At 39.4% G+C, this 26,267-nt stretch overlaps 1 protein-coding gene across 2 annotated transcripts in view; it reads left to right on the top strand.

Annotated features, from left to right (window-relative positions):
- The first annotated feature begins 12,666 nt into the window (after positions 1 to 12,666).
- Positions 12,667 to 26,267, top strand: part of LOC141435663 (uncharacterized) — a 52,177-nt gene continuing 38,576 nt past the window's right edge. For both annotated transcript variants that reach the window (XM_074098403.1, XM_074098402.1), the window contains exon 1: positions 12,667 to 14,311. In XM_074098403.1, the coding sequence (XP_073954504.1) occupies positions 12,685 to 14,311 (1,627 nt within the window). In that variant the 5' untranslated portion in view covers positions 12,667 to 12,684. The remainder of the gene's footprint in view (positions 14,312 to 26,267) is intronic.

Here is a 26,267-nt window from a genome sequence, read left to right as displayed (position 1 = left end):
TTTTATATCATTTTCACACATTATGCTAATGTTTTCTGTAGAGCCATCATGTTGACAATGTAACGCGATATTATAAGTGGCGTCTACTGTATCTACTTTAGCCGAAAAACCATTTCTTCATGAGTGTAGTCGAGTTTTGCATATAGAAACATGCTCCCTATGTTTTCTAGTTTTAATTCACATAACCTAACCAACACAAAGTAGGAAAACCCCTGACATTGTCTAAAAACCATCGCTAGAATACCTCCTTCAATTATTAAACTGTTAACTAGAGGTGAGATGTATTTACTGGAACAGGTTTTTGGAATAGGTTTTGTCATGGACGCAAAAGGTCGTATTAAATAGTGTAAGTGTCAGAGGGACCGCATGACACGATCTTCGAGTTTCGAGTTTCGTAGTAGCCCTGCAGTACTGTCAGGGAGTTGTCTTATCAATGCCAGTGCCATGCATGTCAAGCTCGTCAAGCCAAATACTTATAACGCCCTTGTATTGGTAGCGCTGATTATAAATGATCGCGTTCACTTACAGTAAGGCTACGTACGCACTATGATGCTAACCGCACGGTTTTAGCGTGCCGTCTCTTTCTCAAGCGATACTTTGAAGAGGGACAGTGCGCTAGAACCGCCCGGTTAGCCGCATAGTGCGTACCTACGTTAAGGCTCGGTCCGGTCGCACGTGCGGCGTGTAATGAATGATGGCTCACGGTCCCACCGGAACAGCAGCGCTGGCTCTCGAGCCGGCATTATGCTGAGGTGGGTCCGTTTTGTGACATTGTTTTCCTCGTCTGTCTGTGCGTTTCTGTAATGAGGGCTATCGCGTATGAATTCGCCGCTAGAGGCGCTAGTGTAGCGTGAGGTCTCCGAAATGTCAAATCTCATAGTTTTTGGGTGAGCTACGCGGGTTTATTTATAATTAGAATAATTTTGTGAATATTTTGCAATATCTGAAATTAATTATGGCAAATATGCGTTCCGGGGCAATGAATGTCTGTGTTTTGAGACAGTTTTGTCTTTCGGAAACCTTTGTCTTCCCTTTTTTCCGAACAAAACGGGGACTATGCAACACTGTGGCATGCTCGATATTTATATGGTACGGTTTTAAGGTGTATTAAATATGATTTTAATCTAAACTTTGTTTTCACGCCCGTAATAACAGACTTTCAAAACCATACTTAATAACCTCACGCAACAGTGCGCCATCTAGTGAGACAAAAAACGATAGCCCTCATTGTATTGTATGTGTCAATGTCTCGAATGAATGTATTTTCTTCATATTCCAACGTAGAGCTGCTCGATTTGTCGATACTCAGGCGCTCTCTGAGGCACTAGTGTAAGTTTTCGGTTACAAAATACGTCTCGATCGCGTTCGCGTAAAATCTCAAGTTGCATGGAAACACGAACATCGCAAACGTTCCGCTAGAGGCGCTGTTCGTGTTTCCATACAAATTGAGATCATAACGCGAACGCGATCGAGACGTATTTTGTAACCGAAAACTTACACTAAGGGCACTGGCCTACTCGATCCTTTGGCTTTGCGGAGGGATGTGGCGTCTCTCTGCATATTATACCGCATCTACCATGGGGAGTGTTCTGACGAACTTTTCCAATTGCTGCCTGCGGCTAAATTCCACTACCGCACTTCGAGGAGCCGTCTGTCTTTCCATCCTCACCATCTTGATGATGGGCAGTCTAGTACCGTGCGTTTTAAGCGAAACTTCTTTCCTCGCACGACGAAGATCTGGAATCAGCTAACAGCGGCAACATTCCCGATGCGTTACAACTTAGGGATCTTCAAAAAACGAGCCTACCAATTCCTTAAAGGGTCGGCAACCGTGACGGCACCTGTGATTCCCCTCGTGTTGCGGGTGTCCATGGGCGACGGTGATCGCTCGCCATCAGGTGTTCCGTCTGCTCGTTTACCCCCTCGTTTTATATTAAAAAAATGTATGGAATGTCCGTTGTGTGGCAGCCGGCATTGCGTAGAATCTCATCAAACGATTCGTCGCGATGATAACTTTCGAAGGAAACCGTCATACAATTTTTAAATAATCCTTATTTAATTATAACTTTTTTACAAAATGTGTTCCGTTTCGCAGACGTTGATAAATAGCGATTTGATAGCGCTTGTTGCAAAGTTTACTAAGTAGGGTTTGAATAGAAAAATAATTAGAAGTGTTTTTGTAAACGGAAACTGTTTAGAAAGATACCACTGCGTATTTGCAAAGTGACATTTAAAATATTTAATGTTTATTGGTGTAATGTTACCCCCTTATTCATAAAACTTAACAAGCCTATGTTAACTAACAAATGCTTTGTCCCTTTCTAACAAATACAAATGTCGAAGTGACAGATAAGGACAAACGAATTTTAGCGGCATTTTAACTAAAATAGGTTTGATTGTCGTTTATGAATAAGGGGGTTAGTCTTTGTGATGCAGCTGTGGTAGCCTGGTGGTGTGACCTATGGCCTCTGAAACAGAGGGTCGTAGGTTCGAACCCGTAACTTGTACCTTTCAGTTTTTCGGAATTTACATAGATAAGATAGATTTTAAATTTAACATAAAATTTGTAGGCCCTACACCGTTTTCATGGCTTCGTGGTTTCATGATTTCCTACCTACACTGTAGGGAAATAACGTGCACGCATCTGCGAATAACCTAACTAAAAAAAAAGTTGGGGAAACCCCCGACTTTGTCACTTCAAAGTTCAATATCTCAAAAACGGCTGAGGAGCTGCATCTTGCTTTCAAATTAAAAAAAAAACCACCAAATCGGTCTACCCGTTTAAGAGCTACGATTCCACAGACACACAGCACTATAGTCCCAAGCGTTCATCAATATAGTCCAAACGGACTTTTTAGGGTTCCGGAGCCAAAATGGCAAAAACGGAACCATTATAGTTTCGCCATGTCTGTCTGTCTGTCTGTCCGTCCTTCCACGGCTTTGCTCAGGGTCTATCAATGCTAGAAAGCTGTAATTTTGCACGGATATATATATATATATATATATGCCGACAAAATGTAGGTACAATAAAAATTAAAAAAAATTTTTTTAGGGTACCTCCCATAGACGTAAAGTGGGGGTGTTTTTTTTTTCTCATCAACCCTAACTAACCTAACCTAAACCCTGTGGGGTATCGTTGGATAGGTCTTTTTAAACCATTAGGGGTTTGCTAAGACGATTTCTCGATTCATCACGAAATATTCAACTTTAAAGTGCAAATTTTCATTAAAATCGAGTATTCCTCCCACCCCCCTCTAAAATCTAACCCGGTGGGTGGGAAAATTTGAAAAAAAATCAGGATGGTAGTAAGTAGGTATATCAAACTTTCAAGGAAAACTATAACGGCTGAGTATGCTTGAGAATTATTAGTAGTTTTACTCTTAAATAGCAGCATAAGGCGTAAAATACACCTAAACTTGGAAGATTACGAAATCACTAGGAAAAAAATATTACTTAATTTTTTCGTAATGGCTACGGAACCCTATTTTAGGCGTGTCCGACACGCTCTTGGCCGGTTAATACAGAACTGCTAACGTTTAGGAGGTTCATCGTGCAAAAAAAAAACTATTGGATTAGGCTGCGATGAACCTCCTAGATGACGTTAGCAGTTCCGTTATTGTTCGAAATGTTAAAAGTTCGTTTGGACTATTGATGAACGCTGGAACTATAGAAACCTGAGTTTACGGCCCTGAGTTTCCTTTGCAGGTGGTAGGACCTTGTGCAAGGGCCGCCCGGATTGCTATCAACATCTTGCTCGCTAATCCTGCCGTGAAGCAGCAGTGCTTGCAAGACAGCCGGTGAAATTACTGGCACGAGAGATATCTTAGGCCTCTAGGTTGGCAACGCGTCTGCAATACCCCTGGTGTTACAAATGTTTATGGGCGATGGTGATCTCTTACCATCAGGAGACCCATTTGCTCATTTGCCAGCCTCCAGTCGAATAAATAAAAACTTATATTAACGTCCCAAGTTTGTGTGGCAGCCGCCATCGCCGTACGACACAGAAGGCCGTGTCGGATGCAACGCGTGTCGCAATGCGTCTCGGACGTCGCAACACCCGATGTTGCATTTAATCTGCCGATTTTGCACAGTTATTGACTATTCAATATCTATTTACAGTTTTCTGGTTTGTTAACTTTTTATATTGTATACTTACGGTTTACTTGCGATTTTTTTGGTGCTTCCGCGAATGGTTAATTAGGGCTGCATTCGTAATAAATATTATGACATCGGTGTTACATGTGAACGAAATATACTTGTACAGTTGATTCCCGAGTTTTGCGCTTAGCAGCACATTTTACGATTAATTTTTATTTATATAGATATGGGCCACATCACTCGAAGAACCGTTGGGGGAGAAAAGTCCTTGAGTGGCACGAACCGGAAGACGAAGCGTGGGTAGGCCTCCCACTAGGTGGACTGACGACATCGTGCATGAGGATGCAGTGGCGAGTTGTCGTTCATTGCGGCGTTCTAAGGGGGAGGCCTATATACAGCAATGGATGTCTTCCAGCAGATGATGATGATAATAATGACTTTCTTTTCAGAGTTCCGTAGTCAACTAGGAACCCATATAGTTTCGCCATGTCTGTCCGTCTGTCTGTGTGTGGGCCGAGGTTTTCAACCGGTGTGCCGCGGCACAGTGTGACCTTAAATGGGTCCCGACTAGCTAATGTTGAATTAAATAAGATCCTTATCAGAGTTCTAGACTAATAGACATTTTTTCTATTTTTATTTTAAAAAATTAAAGCAGTTGGGCTTTCCACCTGTAATCTAGTTCTTACTTCTTTCTGTAAAAAGGTTGCCTGGAAGAGATCGCCCTTAGGCGATAAGGTTGGCGGCCTTAGGCAATAGTCAATAGGCGACAATAGTTTTCCCCCGAACGCCCCCCGGGCAGGTGGAGTGACGATCTGCGAAAGGCTGCTGGTAGAAGCTCGGTGCGTCTAGCCGAGGACAGGGCGCAATGGCCTTGCATGGCTATGCCAATATTTGACCCATATATTTGAGAAGCTGTGGTGGCTTAGAGAAGCCGTGGTGGCCTAGTGGTTTGACCTATCGCCTCTCAAGCAGAGGTTGGCAAGTTTGCCACGAGCTTTGAGGTGAAGGAAAACATGGTGAGGAAACCTGCACAAACCTGCGAAGGAATTCAATGGTGCGTGTGAAGTTTCCAATCCGCACTGGGCCAGCGTGGGAACTATGGCCCAAGCCCTCTTGTTCTGAGAGGAGGCATGTGCCCAACAGTGGGAGATGATGATGATGATATTTAATAAAGTTCAACACTCACATTCAACAGCACCTCTTACACTGAACAAGCTCCATAAGCCCAAGACTTGGGTAGTTCCGTACGGCTACAACTTTCATGGCGCAGACGGCTAATTTACGCCCAAGCCTTGACACCAAGCCCTGACGGCCTTAACGTCCGGAGCACTACACATTTTTCCTGGCTTGTCCAAGACCCTGAACGTTCCGGCGTGGAACCCTGTCCAGGCCGTTCGTCCTGCCGCCCTAAGGCCCCTTCTGTCCTCGGCACCGACGACCGCTCTGCTGGCCCAGGCCCCCCTGCTGTGGCCAGCCCTCTTCGCTCCGGGTTCTTCTCTCCGACTCCAGGGAAGTGTAGGCCAGGGAGACCGTATGATCAGATCCGACCTCTCATAAAAATCTCTTGAACCTACTACGCTGAGATCCTTAAGTAGTATACTTTCTATTTGTCAAACTAGGCCTGTTATTTTTTTTTTTTTTTTTTTTTATTGTTAAAACGTTTTATTGTTTTGCTCAGAAATAACCTACTAGGCCTCCTTTAAGGTCAAACCTCCCCTCAAGGGGTCTGCCCTTGACAGCTGGCCTTTGTCCAGCAATGGACTGCTATAGGCTGATGATGATGATGATGATGAACAATTGTTTACCTTGTCATTTTCTTCCTGTGTACCTGTTTTCTGTATCGCTTACTATCTGTGGTGTACAATAAAGAGCCATTGTATTGTATTGTTTTTCGATAATCAATTTTTTTAAATAAAGTTTGGGCATCCGTGCGTAACAGAAGTACGGGGTGATTGAACTTTAGCACTATGTCCGAAATAATAACAATATAATTAAGTGCCGGTTGCTGTGACAGCGGGGCTCTGGTGTTCGAAGGCCCGTTATTTGTTAAGAGACTTGGGACGTCGTCTCAGAGATGGGGGTGCGATCTCCGGTCAGGATCGTGGCTGGTTCAACAGGTGTCCATTGCTGTACAGAGGGGCAACGCAGCCAGTATAATGGGGACTTTTGAACCGGGCACGATGCAAGTGGGGGATTTTTAGGTTAGTTTATTATTTTTTATTCTTTTTAATTAGGTATATCGGGTGTGGCCTGTAATATAAGCAAATAATTAAAACATAGATCGTACGCGTCAAGCTGAACAACATTAGTTCAGCAACTTTTAAAAATAATTAGTTTTTTAATTTTTATTACACTTTAAAGTTTATTCGAAGAAGCAAGTAAAGCAAAATGCTTGATGTTTTTAGCGTGACAGGCGACGTCAGTTAGGTTCTAGGATGGCGTACACTGATTACAGTATTAAATTTGTATGAAAAAGGAAAAATCTAAAGACTCCATTATTTTTAAAACTCGCTGAACTAATGTTGTTCAGTTTGACGAGCACGATCTATGTTTAAATTATTTGCCACGCCCGGTATATATCTATTTTGTTAATTTAATGACAGAGTTTTGTTTAGTTTTATTTGATTTTATTAATTGATTTAATTTCAATTTTATTATACGACATATAAGTACTTAATGCTTTGTCGGGCATTCTCGACAAAATCATGTGTCGGGCAAAATGATGCATTATATAGTTCTTAGCCTTGGCTTTGCTTGCTTATTCCAAGACTTGGCAGGTGAATTACTAACTATCTCCAAGCCAAATTTCATCACGATCAGTTGAATTATTAAAGCGTGAAATTGAAAAAACATACATTACATTCGCATTTATAATAGTTAGAATATAAGTAGAATTCATCTTCTCTAGAAACTAATCTACAGGTTTCTAAAATCAAAAAACTAAAAACTTTTATATTGTTGGAGGTACGAAGTAATTAATCCTGTAAGGGCACGTTTCTCGTTCGTAGTTATAAATGTTTACCTTTTCATGGCAGCTCATTAGGAAGAAGAGAGACAAAAAGATAAACGTAAGAACTGAGTGACAAAGGTCGATGGATTTTCTTTGTTTTCCTTGAGGTTATATGGTCGGGTTCGGACTTTTTTTCCGGTATATAAAATACACACTTATTGGTACTTATTACTAGGGGTACTTATTATCCCTAGACAAATTTGTTTTATTCATCATCATCATCATCATGTCAGCCGAAAGACGTCCACTGCTGGACATAGGCCTCCCCCAAGGCTCTCCACTCAGACCGGTCTTGTGCTTTCCGCATCCACCGCGATCCCGCGATCTTAACCAAGTCGTCGCTCCATCTTGTTGGAGGCCTAACGACAGCTCGTCTCCCGGTCCGCGGACGCCATTCGAGAACCATTCATTCATTTGTTTTATTCATTCAGTAGTAGTAGTAATAATTATTATGTCCACCTATATGAAAATGTTCAAAACTATCAAGCTATATATATGTTGTTGGGCTTCCTCCATTCTGCAGCGTCTCTGGAATGTTTGCCGATGCTAGCGTTGAGGACTTTTATGCCATAGTACAGAAGAATACGGCATCCGTGGTGATGAGGGGAGCATCCTGAGAATTATAGAAGAGAGGTGGGATTCGGATATTCTCCGCCCATACACCGAATTTAATTTTTGTAGAATATAAGTAGTAGTTTAGGTCCCCATTTAATATTAACATAGTTTTATAAGTGCTTTGTTACTAACTCTATCTATTTGTTACAAATGATTATTATATTATTATTATATTTAGCCTATAACTGTGTCCCACTGCTGGGCAAAAGCCTCTCCTCTTGACTTCCACATCTCCCTATCCAGAGCTATATTTGGCCACTCACTCAGTTCCGCGTCCAGGTCATCTCGCCATCTCCGCCTCGGCCTGTTACAAATATCTAGGGTTAATCCCTGGATAATTTTTATAAGTTTTGTCTTCCCTGGTAAAGAAAACATAACTTATATAAGACGGTTCTATATAGATAAGAGAAAATTATTAAATATAAATAAGTAATTGCCAAGTGTATATTGATGTGGTGCGATAATTAGTCGATAACAGCCGAATTGGCCTAGTGGTTTGACCTATGGCCTCTCAAGCAGAAGATCGGGGGTTCAAATCCGGGTCTCGCACCTCTAAGTTTTTCTATAACCTGTGCCCAGCAGCTCCTTTGTCACACCCATCGCTATAAAAATAGACATTGTTTTGAAAATACAAACTGAAATAAAGATGCACAGAAAAAACAGAAAAATAAGACCATCACTGGGAATCGAACCAAGGTCCTCGGTAATCCGTACCGCGTGCTATACCGCTACACCACTGATGGTCAACGGTACCGACACGAATTTCCCCTATGCACCTCATATCTCAGCTTGTTTGTTTCTTACTTAGTCACTTAAGCAGTGACGCTAGCGACATCTATGCCGTAGCCCTCATCGAGAAACTTTTTTCGGCACTCCATTGGAACTAACCGCTCACCCGGACAAGAGACATCGTTACTAAGCAATCAAATTAAGATTGGTTTCTTGGAATCTTACACATAGACATTGTTTTGTTTCTGTGTCGCAAATCGCCTGTCCTCAATAATAATTGTGTGACATATTTATGGATGACCACGAAGCGTTAGAGCGTTATCAGATTATCCGATCCGATATTGATATCGATATCGGGGCAAATGTATGGAATATGTATTTATTATACCTGTCTATTTATAAATCCATCCATGTTTGTATTGTGTTATGCAATAAATAAATGAAATGAAATGGAATACTTATTGCATGCAAAAGCCCACAAATAGGCACAAAATTACAGAGGAAAATTGTATTAATTTCACAAAGACTAACCTATGGCCTGCTGATGCTACGAAAGCGATGCAACTGCTTAAGGCCGTTGACCCTTGTTACTTAGATGCGCGAATCGGTTCTGTTGATATTACTACAGTACACGGTTTCGATGGCCTTGGGAGTGCAGACTGGCGGTCGGAACGCGGTGAAACAAACGCTCCGTTTTAAGTAAGTAATGGGTTGGGCAACATTACTCCTGCGTCTCGAGGAAAGGTGGACGGATGACCTTTAGAGACACGAGGAGCTAAAGACAGAGTGTTGTGGCGTGCCATGGAAGAGGCCTATATCCAGCAGTGGACTGCTGTAGGCTGATGATGATGATGATGACTCGTTTATTTTGTTTGATTTACGTGGGCACATTTTTGCTGACATGGTCGAGGATTCTGTGACAGCTTCCCGGCTATCTAGTAGACACAGGACAGGGACATTTTTTTTTTATTCGACTGGATGGCAAACGGGTCTCCTGATGGTAAGAGTTCAACACCGCCCATAAACACCTGCAACACCAAGGGTATTGCAGATGCGTTGCCAACCAAGAGGCCTAAGATGGGATACCTCAAGTGCCAGTAATTTCACCGGCTGTCTTACTCTCCACGCCGAAACACAACAGTGCAAGCACTGCTGCTTCACGGCAGGATTAGCGAGCAAGATGGTGGTAGCAATCCGGGCGGACCTTGCACAAGGTCCTACCACCTAAAATAATTTGTTAATAATTGAATCGCTGGAATCAACCCTAAAATTGATATTTGGATTGTCTTTTATACTTTAACTTTGACGATCGGATAGTCCGAAAGTTAGTTTTTAACTTCATTTGACCTGTTGAATGTTTCCTTCCCTTTTGATCGAGTTACTTTAAACGCGAGCTGCCAATTCCCTTAAACCTGCGTTTCCACGTTATGTAACCTTTTTGTACAATAAAGAGTATAAACAAACAAACAAATCAAACTGAAATAATTTGCAAGAAGCATAACAGATACTCTTATGCTTTGTATAACTTAAGTAAAATAGTGAATCGCCCTGCTGTGCTTACAGCGTATCATGCTTATGTATCTTCCACACTAAAATATGGCGTTATATTCTGGGGTAACTCCTCGAACAGAGATATGGTTTTCAAAGGTCAGAAGAAATGTATTCGTGCGATTTGTGGTATTTCGTCCACTGACTCATGTAGACCTCATTTTATTAAGTTACGAATACTAACCCTGTCGGACAAACTAATCGGCATATCTGGCGACCAAAGAGCAGGCTTTTTCTTCGCCCAAAGACTGAGCCTTGCAGTGCAACGAGGCAACGCCGCTAGCGTCTTAGGCACAATGCCCCGCGCTGCGCTGCCTTTGGAAGAGGAAGCCCGTTTTAGTTAATTTTATGTGTTTTTTATTTTTATCAAATATTTGTCAAATTGAATGAATTTGCAAGTAATCTATTTATATTCATGTTTTAAATAATAGAAATCCTAATAAAATCATATTTAATACTAACCCTGACCTGCATATACATTTTCGAAATATCAACTTAAGTACGTAAAATGTAATAGGAATCAATTTCCTGTTTTTAAAAGTGCTCGCCAAAAAGGTTAAATTAACAAAATACCATACAAAACAGCATTACTTGCTAAAAGCGTAGGTTCGGCATGACATCAAAGATCTTCAATAAACTTCCGAAGAATATAAGGTCTATAAGATAGATAAGGCCTATCTACTATTAAATGGAGGAATATATGCGTGATAGTTTGGCAACTTTTTAGACTTTATTTAGTTTACTGCATGACTGGATGTGCCTACCTACAAGACATTTATATTTGTATGCCCTCGGGCGCAGCATAGCGATACAAGTCTATGATTAATGTACCAACTCCTTTAAACCTATGTTTGACAAATAAATTATTTGTATTTGTGAAACGCTTCATTTGCCTCGCCTCACTCTGCTCAGCTGTTTCCACGAATATTTATTTAGTAAGATTATAATTGTGCAATTTTAACTAAGTATAATTCATTTAATATTCCGAAATTTTTTATAAAAGGTAACATAGACGGGCGTACGACCCGCTGCGTGAAAGTGAAATTGGTGAATTAGCTTTTTGGTTCTCAACAGTTCTTCTGCATACTCGACTTCCTGATTTGAACTGTACGGTTATTAAGATTTTTTTACACGTTTATTGCAAAGACTGTATTGTATCTACACACATGTTTACCAAATTTCAAATCAATCCGGCCACAGGAACTGGGTGTTTCTTCAATTGTAAAATTTAAGCTAAACAAACAAATAAACATTGTAAAATTAATAAGTTTTTTTTTTATTATTGTATAGGGGGCAAACGAGCAGGCGGATCGCCTGATGGTAAGCGATTACCGTCGCCCATGGACACCTGCAACACCAGAAGAGTCACAAGTGCGTTGCCGGCCTTTAAGGTAGGAGTACGCTCTCTAGCTGAGTTATAGCAGAGTAGCTTCTAGAGGTGCAACACTTAATTGAAAATATTGTGGACACTGCCCGGCGCAGGAGTCGGCGGTGGAACGATTTAGATTTCACGGCTTCTTGTCGATCAGTGGCAGTAGCATAATATGGATAAGACACTATAAAAATAAACTATTACTTCGGATCCTTCAGGAATAAAGTATGAATTATAATATAACATGTAATATTTAACTTAGTTATAGTAATATAAATGCGTATGGTTGATGTGCTGGATAAGTTTGCCTTTCAATATTTCCCTTTCTGTTAACCTTTAATCACCATATTGGTATCCCTTAAAGCACGGACTTGGTTTCTGATTATCGGGTGGCGGTGCGGTGATCGCTTTTCATTAGGGAATTCGCTTGCTCGATTGCTCCTATAAGAAGCAAAGCCATGTTCCTTTTTTTGTGATTAGACATCCTCAATGTAGTAAAATGTATTTTATGTCAACTTAATTTTTTTTTTATTATAGCTAAATAGAACACATAAAAATTTCGGAATACAGAATAAACAGATATAGAAATGCGACGTTATACCTTAATTAAAGAAAATCTTCCTTGTTAACACATTCGGCCCCAGTGACACAACGTCTGTGACTTTTTAGTTCTTACTCCTATACCAGTGACACGTATTTGTGACTGCTGTGGGATATGCGTAGGGATAGCGTAAGAGCTTGGCGGATCGTCACATTCGGCTCCGGCAACGTTCCGCTAAGCCCTTACGCTATGCCAGCCTTTAGGAGGTACGAATTTTTTTGACACACATGCGTGTCACATTCACATAGGAGTAAACATTTTTGATCACAGACGTTGTGATATGCGTAGACATAGCGTAAGAGCTTAATGGGTCGTTGCCGGGGCGAACGTGTTAAACTTATACCCAATTGATAAAAGGGTATATTATAAGTGATTTTAAAAATAAACTAAAGAAAGTCGAAATAATATTATATCAGGTTGCGAATTTCAACAATGAAGAAATGCTAAAAATTACAAATCAATCGGTGCCAAACAACAAAAATAAATAAAATACAAAATATAATATGTTTTACTTTTAACTGTCACTGCTAATTTAAATAATTTCATTCGACTCAACGCAATGAGAACGCATCAAATGTAATCGTCTCATCCACAGCAGCTAGCCGCAGGCGCAGCCGGCACCGCGCTCAATTGAAACCCAAACAATATAAATAAAATTACCAACCGTGAAAGCAAACAGTCAGTTCGCCGCGATCCGTTCAACCAGACACAATGCTAGCCGCAGCGCTTCTCTTTTTCCACGCCTGCGCCGCCGCCAGCGTAGGTGTCAGTGACAATAATAACGTAACCAAACGTGAAGTTCTGGAGTTCTATCCCGACTGGGTACCATTTAAAAACAAACATGGCGAACAACTAGGCGAGTTTATAGATGTTAATCCAAAAGCAAAAGTAAAAAAACGACTAGCACCCCCACTTAATTTCCTTTTAAGAGCGGTAGCAGCGCCAGAAGGTGATGATTACTATGAAAAAGGACAAGGTGATAGCGATGGTGGTGAAGACTATTTTGAGAAACGAGAATGGTCGGATCTCCATAGGCCTGTGAATGAAGTAGAAATAGAAAAAGTTCCGAAAAATTTGGATAATTTAACGGACATCGATGGAGTTTTAGATATACTTACGCAAGAGCGCCCATCTTTGGCGGATGCTATTAACAATTCTAGACCAGTTAAGCGAGGTGAAGAAGAGTACAAAGAAAGTGCAAGAGAAGAAGAAGCTACAACAAGTACAGAAGCACCAAAAGATGATGATTATGATGGAAAAGCAGATGATGAGAAACCGAAAGAAAAACCTAAGGTTCACAAATACGAAGATGACGTAGAATATGAAGAAAGCCCAACCCAACATGAACAACCTAAAAAACCTGAAATATCGGAAGAGGAACGATTGGAAAATGAAGCTAAAAAGAAAATTATTCTTGATAGTGTTGATGAATTGAAAGAACGGCATGCACAAGAACAAAGGATCATATCTGAGAAAGTAAAAGAAGACGAATTAGATCAAGAAGAACATGAAAGAGAACTCATACAGTTCAAAACGAAAACGGACAAATACGCAGATCGCAATAGACGGCGAAACAAAATGACTCCCCCTGACTATGAAGAGTACGAAGAAAGCGGTTCTTGGAGGGATAAATACAACATAAGAGTAGGGAAATCTACCACTACAACATCACCAACAGTCACACCTAGACCTACATCAAAGAAAGTTAGAAAAATAAAGTATATGGAACCCGGAAAACTTTCCGTGTTCAGAAACCCAAATCTATATGTAATTGATGAGAACGAAAGTGAAACGACTGTTGCGGCTACAATAGCAAACCAAAGTCCAGAGACAACGCGGCGTTTCTCCTCTAGATACTCATTAACTACCACTGAAAGTGCAGTACAAGCTGATGACCCGTTACTTATATCATTAAGCAAACCAACTGATATATGTGAAGGTAAACCAGTGTTATTCTTCCCTAAACTAAAAAACAAACGCAAGCGTAAACTAAAATCAACTACAGTAGCTCCAGATTCACATGTAGCCGAAACAGTTGAAGACAAAGCAGCAAAGAAATTAACCACGGCTGCGCTAGATGTCTATACTAATACAGGAACCACAGAAGACTATAAAACAACTGCTAGTGCAGATTACAAGACTACAGCCAGCGGTGAGGAAGATAAAACTACGGCAAGTGATGTAGATTATAAAACTACGGCTGCTGGTAGTGAAGATTATGGGACCACTGGTCCATCAGCAGATGCTGAAACAAGCAACAGTAATGCTGTTACCGACGCTCTTACGGCTTCCAGTGACCACAAAAAGGAGGAGCCTCAGGACTACCATGTTGAGAAAGGTAAGCGATGTTTGGTATTAAAAGTATAACGAATAATAATTTAAAAACTCTATAAATCCCGATGTTTCTAGCTCATTTTTAGTTATTTTCTTCTTCCAACTTCTCTCTTTTTAACAGACCTCAAAAATGGAGGAGTTTTTATTTTTGCTTGAACGTATTTTTATGTGTGTATGTTTACTGTCAACTTAAACAATTTGTAGCCCGATTTGTATAATTATTTTTATGTATACATATTTTTTATTTAACATTTTTAATAAGAATTTTTAATGTCCCCGCACAAGCGAAACGTCGTAGAAAACAGCGTTAAAGCAAGAAATTTGAATTAAATTAATTAAATCATGTTTCAATACAACAATACAACACAACACAATAACTCTTTATTGCACACCAACAGTAAGCAGTACAGCAAACACAGGTATAAGGTACACAGAGATTGAGGTAAGCAATTGGCGGCCTTATCGCTTCATAGCGATCTCTTCCTGGCAACCTTTACAATGGAAAGGATGGAGAAGTAAGGAATAAATTTTAGCAGGTGGTGAATTTACATTGCATTAAAGCAATATCAAGAATACATATCCATTTTTACAATACACATACACAACAAATCCAAATAGATAGATAGGGTGTTTCCCACTTAACTGAGGCTAATTATGCCACAAAGTAGCAGAGCAGCTACGAAAATGTTCATCTTGCAACGACGTCTCAGGAGGGGGTTGAGAAATCGCCAAAGTTGCTTCATGTAATTAATATTTCTTTATCTATACACAAAGGAGAAATTACACACAAATATTAAATAAAAAAGAAGAAATTAAATAATTAAATTTAAACTATTTCCTTAAAACTAAAGTAAATCTAGAAATGGCAGCCGTGGCATTGTGCCCAAAAAGGCTGGCAGCGTTTCCTTGTTGGATAGCTATGTTCATTCTTTGAGAGAGATAGCTGCTGGCCCTTTGGTCTCCAGTTGCGTCGACCAGCAGGGCTACTACGAAACTCGAAACACGAAGTTCGTATCGTACCGTCCCTCTCGCTCTCGTATTAAACAGTATAAGTGTCAGAGGGACAGCACGACACGAACTTCGAGTTTCGAGTAGCCCTGCAGGCGCTTTTGCAAATCTTTTACAAGTAGAGTGCTTCAGGGCCCCATGGTCCCAGGGTCCCAAACTTGACAGGTATAAAATTGTGTATCGAACCGAGACCCGGGTATTTCACAAGTTTTTATTTACCTAACTTGCAATTTTCTATTAACTGACAAATGTTAAACATTTGCTCCATGGATGTCTTAGCTTATGTGATATTGCCAAATTTCTATAAATTTTTGTGACGTCTTTGATCTATATAGGGGGTACTAAACTGGGAATTTATCCCACAAAAACTTTGACCGCAGATTACTTTCCCATGCAATCGCACAGATGCGATACGGCCTAGTTAGTGATAGGTGGAGAATCTCTCGATAGATAAATAAATATAATAGCTTGCTATCCTATGGCTTCTCAAGCAGAGAGGATCGTGGGTTCAAACCCCGGCTCGCACATCGAAGTTTTTCGAAATTCATGTGCGGAATTACATTACAAATTCACCACGAGCTTTACGGTGAAGGAAAACCTGCACAAACCACTGAAGCAATTCAATGGTGTGTGTGAAGTTCCCAATCCGCACTGGGCCCGCGTGGGAACTACGGGATTCCCCCTTTAATTTTCATTTTATTCTGTTTTTAATATTTGTTATTATAGCGGCAACAGAAATACATAAGCTATGAAAATTTCAACTGTCTAGCTATCACGGTTCATGAGATACAGCCTGGTGACAGATGGACGGACAGCAGAGTCTTAAAAATAGGGTCCCGTTTTTACCCTTGGGTACGGTACCCTAAAAACGAGTTCTCGCCGCGTCTCGACTCGATTGTTTACATTCTCTATCGAAAACCTGAAGATTATTTAATGTAAACAGGTGTAATCCATTATTATTGTTTACACACTTACGAAATGCTTTCATAATTATGCCGCTCGCAAACAAACAAACGAGTATTCAAACAAAAACGTTAACATAAATAAGGTATTGTGGAAAAATTTACGCCAATTTGCTCTAGCCCCAAACTAACAATGGATACCTATGTGTCAGAAACCAGGGTGCAAAGGGTGAGCGTTGGATGGAAGTTGTTTATGCGTCAGAGTTGAGAAACTTCGATGGCGCGATGTGCAGTTAATCTATGTGGCAACTAGATGGCGCTAGTAGTAGCTACAGATAAATAAAATAGCAAATTCAAAGAGGGAACGCTGCTAGCATCTTCGTAATTAGAAGCCTCAGATGGGATACCTCAAGTGTCAGTAATTTCACCGGTTGTCTTACTCTCCACTCCCAAACACAACAGTGCAAGCACTGCTGCTTCACGGCAGGATTAGCGAGCAAGATGGTGGTAGCAATCCGGGCGGACCTTGCACAAGGTCCTACTACAAATTTTTGTTTGATTAAAACATTGATATGTAGTTATGTCAAAAAATGTAATTTTACAATATAGTTCAGTGAAGTCTATCATAAGCTACTTACGGGTTCAACTTATTATTCATAAACTTTTAAATTTTGTTTAAAACTGCTTTATAGAGGTTAATGCCTAAACTAACCAATAGTAGGGCAAGTTATTTTCAACATAAAAAAATATTAAATAAATGAAAATGCTTGGTTTCACGTAATTACGACTTATTCGTGACCGCCACCAATTACTGAATTAGAAAAATTGTTTCTGATCACCGATTGAACGTCATCATGTATAATATGACAACTTTCTTGGGACAATAGTGTGGTGTCCTTTTCTTCCACACCGCAATTCTGGAGTCTGGAATTCGTGGTTGGCAATAGAGAGCGCTGCTGTCCTCACATCAGGTCCAGTGGCGTAGCTAAGTATCGTAGGGCCAGTAGGTTCAGAGCACCAGGGCCCCGGAGCTCAGGGGGCCCACAAAAGTCCCTCTAAGGGCCTTTGTGCTCCACAGAAAACCAGCGTCACTGCACATAATGTGCGGCAACACATGCTGAGTGGAGACCCCATTTTGGTATCCTGCCATGTCACCATGTAACATAGTTTTAGTCTTAGTTTTAGGTGGTACTTATGGAGTCAAAATAAACCTTTCTATCTTTCTTTCTTTCGAAAAGAGAGGAGCATAAAAGAAAAAGACAGGAAAAAATATTGTGAGCAGGCTCGAGCCTCGAGCCTACCAGGGATAAGTTTAAGTCACTGTATCCTATTTTTATTCCTATCTATAACTTTGAAGCCCAATATAAGTTCAAGCTATGTACGTGGAAAGAGGGGATGAGGGCTCAATTCTTTCTCTATGCACCGGGGCCCTTGACAACCTAGCTACGCCTCTGATCAGGTCGGAAAGAGAACATCCGTCCTATTCTAAAACCAAGCATGGCACAGACTGTTTGATTTACAAAAGTTATCAGAGTTTAATATTTTTATTAATTTAACTGGCGGACTGGTTTTTTCCCAGGGTACGATACAATTACGTATAGATCTCAAAGTCAAAGTCAAAGTATCTTTATTCAATTTAGACTAAAAACAAGTCAAAAACCACCGTTTCGGAAAAACCACTGTTGAGATGAATCCGGCAAGACACTCAATGACAGCCAAATATGTGGTCTAAAGTTGAATCATTTGCAGGTCATAAAACAATAATGCTAATAAGTCAGACGTGTTTGTAAACTTAAAAGTTCCACTTGAGCGACATATTCATTTGATAGGAACTTGTTTAAAAATTGATACATCACTTATTTGGCTGATGGTACCTATATCTTTCCTAACAGATTTGCAATGCAATCTGAAGAGGCAACGCATAATTTGCTATTTCATTTCATCCTTTAAATAACAATCATGTAGGTATACATATTACTAGAATGTTTACGTACAATTATTTTGTTACAAAACCAGTAACCTCAAAGAGGTAATTAGATTCGATCATCTACAGATACTTACGTCTTTGAGCCAAAGCAGATTCCTAATGAGTTTCACAGGTTCGTTAATTTAAAACGTTTCTTATTTCGTGAACAGGATACAAAGATGTTTATCCACAAGAAATTATTTCTAAATACCTTTTTTGGGTTCCGTAGTCAACTAGGCACCCTTATAGTTTCGCCATGTCTGTCCATCTGTCTGACTGTCTGTCCGCGGCTATGCTCAGAGACGGTTAGTTCTAGAAAGCTGTAATTTGGCATGAATATACATATCAGTCACGCCGACAAAGTGGTAAAATAAAAATCAATTAAAAAAAATCCCATAGATGTAAAGTGGGGATGATTTTTTTTCTATAGTGTGGGGTATCGTTAGATAGATATTTCATGGTAAATTTCAAATGTTATTTCGCACATTTAAATTCCAATAAACTCAGAAGTGCGAGCTCAGGATCGAACCCACGACCCTCTGCTTGAGAGGCCATAGGTCAAACCACTAGGCCAAGGCTTATTTATTTTTATTAGAGAGTTAATTAAACAACATATACATACATATACAATTCGGGAATAGAAGAGCAACCATTAAAAACATCGTGGTCATAAAATATCATCAGCATTATCTTTTTTTTAACCCCCGACGCAAAAAGACGGGTGTTATAAGTTTGACCGCTATGTGTGTCTGTCTGTCTGTGGCACCGTAGCTCTTAAACGGGGGCACCGATTTGAATGCGGTTTTTTTTATTTGAAAGCAGGTTTTCTAGCGATGGTTCTTAGACATGTTTCATCAAAATCAGTTCAGCCCTTTTTGAGATATTCAACATTGAAGTGACAAAGGGGGTTTTCCAACTTTTTGCTGATTTAGTTATTTTTGGGCAAGTCGCCCTAAGGGCACTAAATCCTTGTTTTTGTTTGTTTTTAGCTTTTAAATCTTGAGCCATAAATTTATAATTGGGTCATCTCATCCCAGGCTATAGGTACGTAGGCGTAAGACTAAAAGAGCTCGTGAACTAAATATAAGCTCAGTGAATTCATTAGTCCGGTAAGCTGATTTTGATTTATTTAGGAAGGAAATACTCAAGAAGGACGAGATTTCGAGGTCTTTGTCCCTAGAATTAGTACGGTCGATTCCAGCTTACGTCAGTTTTTCAGACTAGTTGCTTAGAAATGTGGATGCTAATGTTAGGGCATTGACTGTAGGTACATATCATTGTATTGGACTGCTCTCTGCTTAGTTTAAATACGATTTGGTGTTAATGAAGGTAAAGGTTTTAATCATAGTTTCATCACTCATTGATAAATTTTATGTCACAGATGTCGTATAGAAAATCAACACACGATATAAAATAAATAACAAACACGTCATTCATTATAAAAATGAACATACAACGAACACCAACGTACCTATTCTAAACTTAAAAAACTATTTACATAATATCTCCCAATGAACTAAAATAATTTCCTTGCTCACCCGCGACCTTACGATAGCTAAGCTTATGCAAAATATGCGTGTGTATGTGTGAGAATTATTTTAGTTCATTGATATGGACCTCCGCAAAGTAACGCCTGATTCAATAAATTATTTAATATCTCCCAGATCGTTCCATAGCATAAGGCAAATTTTAGACATGTGAAAAATCATCTCCACTTTACGTGTTAAGAAGGCAACCTCTCAACCTCTCAACCTCGGAAGAGTTGAATTCGTGCGTCGTTACATTAAGAAAAAAATATGTTGTATCATTTAAATTGCCAGACAAAGGCTGTAAAAAGGCTCGTGGTACCGACTGGAAAACCCCAAGCTATTCTATTATAGCATATTTTTGTTTCATCATCATCATCATCATCATCCCAGCCTATATACGTCCCACTGCTGGGCACAGGCCTCCTCTCAGAACAAGAGGGCTTGGGCCGTAGTTCCCACGCGGGCCCAGTGCGGATTGGGAACTTCGCACGCACCATTGAATTGCTTCGCAGGTTTGTGCAGGTTTCCTCACGATGTTTTCCTTCACCGCAAAGCTCGTGGCAAATTTCAAATGTAATTCCGCACATGAATTTCGAAAAACTCAGAGGTGCGAGCCGGGGTTTGAACCCACGACCCTCTGCTTGAGAGGCGATAGGTCAAACCACTAGGCCACCACGGCTTCTTATTGGCTGGCTATTCTATTATAGCATATTTTTGTTTAACTATAAACATTTGGGTAGATACCCCAGAGCGGCAATAAAAACGTAATCTAATATAACAAAACACGTAACTCAATATAAATAATGTTACTTTATTTCTTCCCTGGGAATGGTCGTTTTTGTTTTGTTAATTTTCCACAAAGAATTTCAACAGCCAACCTGAGACGTATTGTCTAACGGTCTGGCGTTCGCGATCGCTTTCATATTCAGAATGTTATAGACAATAAGGGCTCTGTTCTATCAAATTTTTTTCAAGCGTCAAAACTCTGGTATTAGAGTGTTTTGAGATTATCCGATCCGATATCGATATCGGGGCAAGTGAAAATAAATGTATGAAATATGATCCGATATCGGATCGGATAATCTGAAAACGCTCTAACACATAGTCTAACACGTACCTACTTTTAATTCCGCTATTCTGACGGGATTGGGATGTCTGTAGACATGAAGTTTGGCACGATTGCTCTTCGTGCAACGTGAATGAAAACCGTGATGTGACTTTTTTGAGGACCGTAAAACGGGGTTACTTTAAAATGTAGGGGCTACTTTGGAAAACCGTTTTTACGCCATGTTCCTTTTTTTCAGACCATGTGGCAGTGAAATACCTACCTTCATAAATAACCTACTTTTTACTTCATTAACTCAATCGAGCTATGAATATTTTCGTTTTTATAACCATTTTAAATCTATCAAAGTAGCTCCAAAATTTCCTAAAGGACCTACGGTTTACGGAATTTAGTAAAATTCTTAAAGTTCAATTCGACTGACAGCTCTAATGATTTATGCGAGCACAACCGCGGTTGAGGATCAAAGAATGTCAGATGACTCATTTTCATTCATTCATTCATTCATTCAAGGGTCAAAGTCATTTTTTGGTCAACTCAGCCCACACTTACTCAGCCCGTGGGCCGACAATTATTACGTAAGTCCCGAAAGGGGGCAGTGGGGGACATTTTCGTTAAAACATGTACCTAGCAACGGCGTAAAGTTAAAAGTTGACAGTTTTAAGACGATTTTCCCTACAGTTAATATGGAATAAAACGTCACAAAACTGACAAAATTTAAATTATCCTTAACTATATGTTGGTTCTAAGTACATGTTTTATTGAAAATGCCCGGGGAGCTTTTGCTTATTTTTGATAAATTAGGGAATGGGGAGTGGGGAGTTGGATGGTTCCGTCAGCAACATATTAATAAATTATGGATTAACGCATTCACCGACACCTGACTTCCACAGGTGCCACCGACGCACATGTGCGTTCAAAAGGTATGGATAATTATGACAGCGGCACTGGGCGAAGTTACGAAAACGCATATCGATACCTCCTACGTATACTGGTACAAGTGACAAATTTCTGATTTTTAGTTTTTTGCAATTTTGTGATTAATATTTCCTTATTTACCTACCACAAAAAATTTGCACGGATATTCCTATTAGTTTTGGAAATAAAGTGACGTATATGAATGCATCTAACACCGTTTTGCTAATCTGTACAACGTATACTGAGGCAACCGACATGCACCACTATACGCGGCACCGATATTGTCGCGGGGCCGGGGAAGTCCAGTGTAACTGGCAGTTGCCTCAGTGTACGCGCTAGCCGTCGCTGCGTGCGGACCGTTTAAACTGTTCTACGAACACATAATTTGATAGTATATATAAAAAAAACATGTTTTGGTCTGACAATTGCGGAGGGCAAGACCACAATAGCCGTATTTCTCATAGACAGTCATGGAAACTAAATCCAATGTGAAACCTTTTCGTGATCTATTTCGCTATGATTTCTTTGGCAAATGTATGGGATGTCAACATAACATTGATAGTACAACGGTTCCACCCCAGTACCAGTACGTGATTCAGTTTCCTCGGCTATACCTACATGTACGCGTGCTAGAAATATAACATTGCAGTATTACATTGCATTCTGGTAGTTGAGCATCCCCAAAAAGAAGGCGAAGGCATGCATGCTTTAATTAAAATGAGAACAGTAAATTTCAATATACCTACAGGTTGATAAAAAAATCCTGTACTATACTGTAACCCATATTAGGGCTACTGATTACTAATACGATATGTGGGAAAACATCGAAATTAGAAAGTCTTCTTGCGACTCCACTTCCATGCAAAACTTTTTTTTTCGAATCACAGTATTTTTCTTCTTGGATCATATTAGTAATTAGTAGCCCTAATGTGGCTTAAAGTATAGTACAGGTTTTTAATAACCCCCTATACACATTTTTTTATACACACCTAAGAAATGGTACCTGGCTATGTATATGGCGAAAACGGGTAAACCGTATTAAGTTATAGAAGTTTCCCAAGACTCGGAATCAGACACAAAATTTAAATCTATTGTCAAGAAGACATTAATATATAAGGCGTATTATTAAAATTAATGATTATATCATGGATAGGGAAATTTGGAAATAATTCCGATCCGCATTGGCGAGTGCTTACTCCAAATAGCGAATTGAGAACTGTTTTAAATATGTAGTTGTGCTAAATACTTGTGATATGTATAGATATCACTAAAATATGATTGTAAATCTGTTTACAAAATATACCTAGGTTTATTGCCAGACTCTTCTCAACAGAGGTTTTTTCAAACTGGTGGTAGATTTTTTTGACATTCATAAGTGCTTGTTACAATCTAAATTGAATAAAGATATTTTGACTTTGACTCAATATTTCATGTCAAAGCTTGGCTTAAGCAAAGTGCTAATCAGACTCGCGCACGAAGGGTTCCATACCATCTATACAACTTCATTATGATTAGCAAAAAAATGGCAAAAAAATTACATTTGTTGTACGGGGGCCCCTTTAAATATTTATTCTGTTCTATTTTTTGTTATATATATATTATATCGACTACAGTTATACATAATCTGTGAAAATTTCAACTGTCTAACTATCATGGTTAATGAGATACAGCCTGGTGACAGACGGACGGACAGCGAAGTAGTATATAGAAGTAGGTTTTCCGTTTATACCCTTTGGGTACGGAACCCTGAAGAGGCACAGGCGTTATGTGGATACAAATGGGTGCGATGCGATATATGTATCACATGAGGAACCATTCACAATAAAATACGAGTACACATTTGAACAGGAACACGAATCCATTGAATGTGCTTCCATTAATTTAAAGCACTTAATACAATTACTTTTCTTAATAAAACCATTTATATTTCAAGTGAGGTTTTTATAAAGGTATATTTCTGTATTTTGTATAGCACGTTTAAAACATTACTAGCGGTATATTGGTACAAGTGGCATGCTAATGTTAGCGTATATTGATGCAAGTGATAAAAACGTTTATAAATCAATAGATGAAGGTAAAAGAGCATCTGTTTTATTGTTTATTGCAAGCCATATAAGTATTTCATCTAAAAATTCATATACAATATAAAAATATCGTTAGATCAGTAATCTACGCATTACGCCGTATACTGGAGCAAGTGGTAATTAGCTCAGTATACCGCACAACTACAAGATGTAAAATACGCGTATAGTAGTGTATCTGCAATTTTCTCAAAAACTATAAGACATTTCAAAATTCCATGAATACAGGTAGAAAGCAAATATTTTCTTTGGAACCAATGCAAAATTTTGAAAAGTTATATTATCAAATGAGAAAGTTACAGGTTTTGGAACCTTTGAACAGCTCTCCTGTAAATTTATGATTATGCACTTGTACCAGTATACGTAGGAGGTGTCGATATGTGCGGTGGCAGTGAATTCGTTAATAGATTAATACGCTTGAATTAAAATGTACCTACGTAAAAATACTTTCTGGTTATTATTTAAAACTGCTCGATTTTCTATTTTTGACGACTATAAAAGTAATCCAACCCAAACAGCTTAAAAAATAAACCATTGCTTACGTAAGCATGGGGCGGTTATAATTTTGCTTACTTTTGGGGGAGCGGGGAGTCAAAAACTACTCAAATTCTGCTTACGCAATACAGGAATGCCCTCTGAAGACTAGTCTTAAATAAATAGACTCAGTTTCCTCTTAAAACTTCCTATTTTGTTTGATCACCGATTCGGATCATTTCATCACAGCAACCACACAGAACATGATCTAAAATGTACTATTACGTAAACAAATTGGTAACAAATTACTAGTATTTTGACACAAAATTGGCCTATACTTTCCTTTCACAGGCGAACGCGTAATGTATTGTTCGTAATGTAAATAGAATGAATTGAATCTGAGAACCCACAAAATTAGATATGGACACGTAACTTGGGATATGCAAGCGCTTATGGCTCATTTACACTTAAGTTGTTAAATAAGGCCTGATTTTAAAAAGGCAACGGCATTCTCTTAAGGCTGGCTTGGTGCAGTTGAATTTCGTCCGGCACTAGCATTTTTTTTCTTTACTAGGTAAACGAACTTATAATCCGGTGAGCAAACTATGTATTCTTTGGTAAAAAAACACCCGCCCGAATAGTCTTGACAATTATTACAAACACAACAAAAAAAAAAAGCCCGAAGAATTGCGAAACTAAAGTGGCAGTGGGCGGGGCACATTGCTCGCAGGACGGATGGCCGATGGGACCAGAAGGTTCTCGAATGGCGTCCGCGGACCGGGAGACGAGCTGTCGGTAGGCCTCCAACAAGATGGAGCGACGACTTGGTTAAGATCGCGGGATCGCGGTGGATGCGGAAAGCACAAGACCGGTCTGAGTGGAGAGCCTTGGGGGAGTCCTATGTCCAGCAGTGGACGTCTTTCGGCTGACATGATGATGATGATGATGACAACAAAAAAAGACTTTTACACAGTACTTACAGCAATTTTGCAAAAGCCGCAGATGCAAAAGTGCTAACAAGTACAAATCACGAGTGGAGAGTTAGAAATCAAGTTGAACTACTGAGCAAAACATAAGAATACTCTTTTTAAATAATTAAGTTATTTGTAAGTGCTTTCATTAAACTAAATTAAAAGAAAAAAGACAGTTGAGTTGTCCGAACTTCAGTTTGATAATTACCTAACACCTTGTCTAGATTTACTTGTATAGCTAGATTTAATTTCTTCAACAGAAAATCAATTGTCTTTCGGTTTCGTTCATTCAAACCGTTCCACGTGGGATTAAACAATCACGGTCAAGCCAGGTCAAGCTGGAAAAAACAAGGGGTTTGTAAAGAAAACTGCGTTATTTCGGCGCTCGTAATTTTCTGCCAATTAAGACGAGCCATTTTTAACGCGTAGAGTCGACCGAAATAATGTGGCACGGTAGTAAAATGCGCCAAGTTTTTTTTTCACTACGGTTTACAAATTATGAAATTTCGTGTTACTTACGAACATTGCAAGTTAAATAAAAGCTTGTAAAAAAATCCCATGTATTTTCAAGTACTTAAACAAAATTTACTATTCCAGTAAGTCAACAAAATTTACTCCATAGTAAAAAGAAAACCTGATGAATAAAAGTAAGCGAACAAAATTTCGTAGCTCGTATATATAGGTAAATGGCAACCTATTATAGCAAACTTTTTACTTTTTTTGTGTCTATACTGACTTACTATACTAATATCGTATCGTATTAAATGATATTGACCCTTATAACTCACATCTTAAATCGAGTTTAGCTCGACATGTTTCGGGCTAATCCTTCTTCTTAGGAGCAACGCGACTCGGCGGCTGCTGCAACACGCGCATTGCGCGCCACCGCTCTGCTCGCATGATCCTTTCATCGTATTCATAAAACTGTTACATGTAAAAAGCAGTTTACATACATTTACTCGTTCCATCTACTCAACGTTGAACTTGTTGAACGTCGGACCCAGGTCCTCGGCATTCCGTGCCACGTGCACCGCTATACCACTGCTGG

Source organism: Choristoneura fumiferana, chromosome 15 (genome assembly GCF_025370935.1).
Source record: "Choristoneura fumiferana chromosome 15, NRCan_CFum_1, whole genome shotgun sequence".
Classification (NCBI taxonomy): Eukaryota; Metazoa; Arthropoda; class Insecta; order Lepidoptera; family Tortricidae; genus Choristoneura; species Choristoneura fumiferana.
Note: the sequence above shows the minus strand (reverse complement) of the source record. Positions and strands in the feature narration are given on the sequence as shown.